Source organism: Mesoplodon densirostris, chromosome 12, assembly GCF_025265405.1.
Source record: "Mesoplodon densirostris isolate mMesDen1 chromosome 12, mMesDen1 primary haplotype, whole genome shotgun sequence".
Taxonomy (NCBI): Eukaryota; Metazoa; Chordata; class Mammalia; order Artiodactyla; family Ziphiidae; genus Mesoplodon; species Mesoplodon densirostris.
Genome location: NC_082672.1, coordinates 70,048,223 through 70,051,647, shown reverse-complemented (window position 1 = coordinate 70,051,647; position 3,425 = coordinate 70,048,223). Strand labels below are relative to the sequence as shown.

Here is a 3,425-nt window from a genome sequence, read left to right as displayed (position 1 = left end):
TGCACTCATTTAACTTTTTCACCCAGACACCTGGTGTGTTTACCTACCTGTTAGAAATTGGGTTTTCATTCAGAAATGCAATCTGACAAATTGGTGATGAGTGAATTTTTTTTTTGAAAGTGTTATCTGTAACCAGTGTGATTTTTTTTTTTTTTAAATTTCAGGCTCCCTTAGGAGTTGAAATTTTGGGTGGCTTTGATCTCTACCACAGCTAATCTAATTTAATGGGTAAGAACCATGGTCTATCTCTGTTTATAAGTATAAATGCTCAATAAATGTGACTTTGAAGCATGGCACTACTCTTAAGCATTTGGACAGAGCTAAGTGAAAGTGTTTGTTCCTCCTAGCCCACAGTGAGTGCTCAGTGAATTCTTTGCTCATCATTTGTTCATTCCCATCAGGATCTGCACATGGAATGTAAGAGGATGATATCCTTACCTTAGCCTCTGTTTGGTTACAACCTGGCTGCCAGGAACTAATAAGATGCTTTTTTTTTTTTTTTTTTGGGGTCAGGCATAAGCCAGTGGATAGAAACTTCAGGCTGGGGATGATTTTGTCTTTACCAAACCCTAGAGCAGTGTTCTTCCTCTTTTATTTTATTTTTTTTTCCTGATTGAAAACTTCTACCAGTAAAAAAATTTCGGGCCAAACATCCTCAATATCTGCATATTTATTTATTTATAAATTTTATACATGCATGACCATACTAATGTATCTGTACTTCTATAAAACTCATCCAAATGGTCATCTAAAGGGATAATGTAAAAATGAATAGAAATAGAAGTTATATTTTCTTCCTTCACCCCAATGGATTGTCTCATAACTAGCACACTGGCCGAAGGACTCACCGCTTGCTCTGGAAGGCTTGGTGGGAACAAGATTCTCCAGTGTTGGGTCACTGAGTATATAGGGGCCCACACTGGCTCCCTCCTTCCCATTAATCCTATTAAAAGTAACTGGCTTGAAACTTTTCAGAAAAAATTAGAATTCAGTGGTAGAATGATGATTTAAAAGACTTTATTTCCAGCGGAACCAGCTTTTTATGGTCATGCTAAATGCTGTATTTCATTCCAAATGAAAAGAACAAGACTACTGATTATACTGTAGGATAAAGAGAAAAGCAATAAAGCTGCAGTATATTCTTAAAGCGTGTAAAAAATGGTATGGTAAGGAAAAGGAGGGTTTTATCTTGCAAAGTCATAAACACTGAACAAATTAATTTTCCATTCCAGGAAATCAGCAGTCATCAACATGGCCCTTTGCAAAATATTTAAGATTTGTGATAATAACAAGTACTGCAGTGGCACTCAGTGTGATTCTCCACTCTGGCATTTCCCATTACTGTAGCCTAAGGAGGAAGGGAAAAAAAAGATAGATGATAGATATATATAGATAGATAGGTAGGCAAAATTGAAAACTGTTAAATAAAATTGACTCTAGCCAGCTGAATTAAATAGATGCTTGCTATATTTGCATATTCTCCTTTTCAGCTGATATTTTCACTCTGAGAGCTTAGGTCTGCACTAAGTATTCTATACTCTCTCCCAACCTGCCCCTCATCACCTCTACCCCTACTCTCTTCATTCAGAATAAATCCAGCCTGTGCCCACAAGGTTGCTGACTCTTTTGATTAAAGGGTACAAATGCAGCCCTTCACTCTACAAATGCCCAATAAAGCATGGGTCATCAGATACCTCTGACATTAAACCCCATGGATGTGCTCTGAGGACATTTCTCTGGTTGAACTGTTAGAAAGTCTCTGGGGCCCTTTCACTTCTCACCTTGGTAAATGCTTTGGCCACACAGCATGTGGCTTCTGAGGTGATGTTCTTTGGGACCAACATTGTCTTCTTGGACCTCGCTGGAGTGGGGTATGCTCTGGAGAAGCAGCAGCCCATGCATTGATAGATTGGAGCACCCAGCTTGGAGAAGTATTTGTTTTCCTTTAGCTTGCATTCTGGGCAGCCTATCACCAGAAAAAAAGAAAGAAAAAAAAAAAAGGCAAAGAGTAAAATAATCCAAAAATAATTTTAAAAGAGACTATGCATTTTTCCTTATTATGGGACAGCAAATATTCTTTTTTTTATTGGAAATCAAAAGAAATTAAATTAATAAATAAATAAATATTGGGTTGACCCAAAAGTTCATCGGGTTCTTCCGTAACATGGAAAACCCGGACCAACTTTTCGGCCAACCCAATACTTTTTGGCTGTATGTTCATCTTCATACACAATATCTATTTGTACCGACTACAGTTATTTTCATGGGAAAATGATTTTTGCAGATATGCATGGGAAATCTCAGTACCAGTAGTTTCTCTTTCTTTAAGTATGACTTCTCAATTCCAGTGCTGATAGTATGTCTATAGGGAATGCAAAACTTGACAGATGAAAACACCATGCTCATCTGAAAGAAGGATTTTACCCAGAGGCAAAATATTTTCCCATTTAGAATCTGCTATTGTTTTTCCCCCATAGCAACTCCAAATACTGACAAAGAAAAGCATGTCAGAATTAAGAAAGCATGGTGAGTGGCACAGCCTGATAGGAGATCAGGCATCTGCACTTGGGAACAGGGGTTAAAATATTATCACTTGTCTAGAGAAAAACCATCACCAATAGTAGCTCGCAATTTCATAGCAGATGGAATTATATCAGCTACTTTATGAGATTTTTGAGAAAGTACAGCAAAACAAATTTACTGCATAAAATGGTTTTGTTTTCTCACTTGTTAACTGATTTGAAAATTCATCTACAAAGGCAATGTTAAAATCCTCCCAAATCTTCTGGGAGACATGTAAACAAAAGAAAAAAAATCAACTAGCTAGACTGAATAAGGAGCACTTTCTGCTTGTAAAACTCAGATAAAGAATAATCAGGAATCTATTTCAGATGGAAATGTACAGGCTGCTATTTAAATGGACATGTAAATATCATTTTCACTGTACATTTTTGGAACCTAGTTTAATTTTATGTTCACAATCTAAAAGTGCCTAGATAGATATCCAACAGCAAAGATTTATCACATTTGAAAAGGAGGTAGAAATGTAATTAATGGAGTTATTGATGTACATCTAGAAATGTGTGCTTTCTTGTTACTGCAAACCCAAGTTTGGTCACACACCCTGCATTGTAAACTCTCCATCAGGAAAGGAATGGAGAATTTGCAGAAACACAGACAATGTGGCCAGAATGACAGCTGCATATTTTCTGTAGTAATCCATGGCTCTTCTGCAAAACAGACATGGGAAAAAAGTTACTATAAAATTGGCTTAACAGGCATAACAACAACCAGTAATTTTAATATTACTACTATTAATAGTAATAGTCATCAGTGTCTTGACCCCTCTGCTTACAGCTCCCAATACACTCTAAACCCATGTATAAAAAAAGCAATTTCTCCCTTGGAAAGAGGTAGAGAATTGA

General features: G+C 36.7%; 1 protein-coding gene across 1 annotated transcript; it reads right to left on the bottom strand.

Annotated features, from left to right (window-relative positions):
* Window positions 1-1,175: 1,175 nt before the first annotated feature.
* CGA (glycoprotein hormones, alpha polypeptide) lies at window positions 1,176-3,223 on the bottom strand. Its single transcript, XM_060115126.1, has 3 exons — window positions 3,124-3,223; window positions 1,782-1,966; window positions 1,176-1,348 (listed from the first exon to the last, which is right to left on the bottom strand). The coding sequence occupies exons 1-3, from the start codon at window positions 3,221-3,223 to the stop codon at window positions 1,271-1,273; spliced, it is 363 nt and encodes a 120-aa protein (XP_059971109.1). The 3' UTR covers window positions 1,176-1,270.
* Window positions 3,224-3,425: the final 202 nt, after the last annotated feature.

What these genes read in the sequence shown, in the direction of transcription:
- CGA (XM_060115126.1), bottom strand. Translation starts at nt 3,223, where the DNA reads ATGGATTACTACAGAAAATATGCAGCTGTCATTCTGGCCACATTGTCT. An exon ending in TGGAGAGTTTACAATGCAGG is followed by an intron (nt 1,967 to 3,123) that starts GTGTGTGACCAA and finishes TTCTGGTGATAG; the next exon opens with GCTGCCCAGAATGCAAGCTA. An exon ending in TGGCCAAAGCATTTACCAAG is followed by an intron (nt 1,349 to 1,781) that starts GTGAGAAGTGAA and finishes CTTCCTCCTTAG; the next exon opens with GCTACAGTAATGGGAAATGC.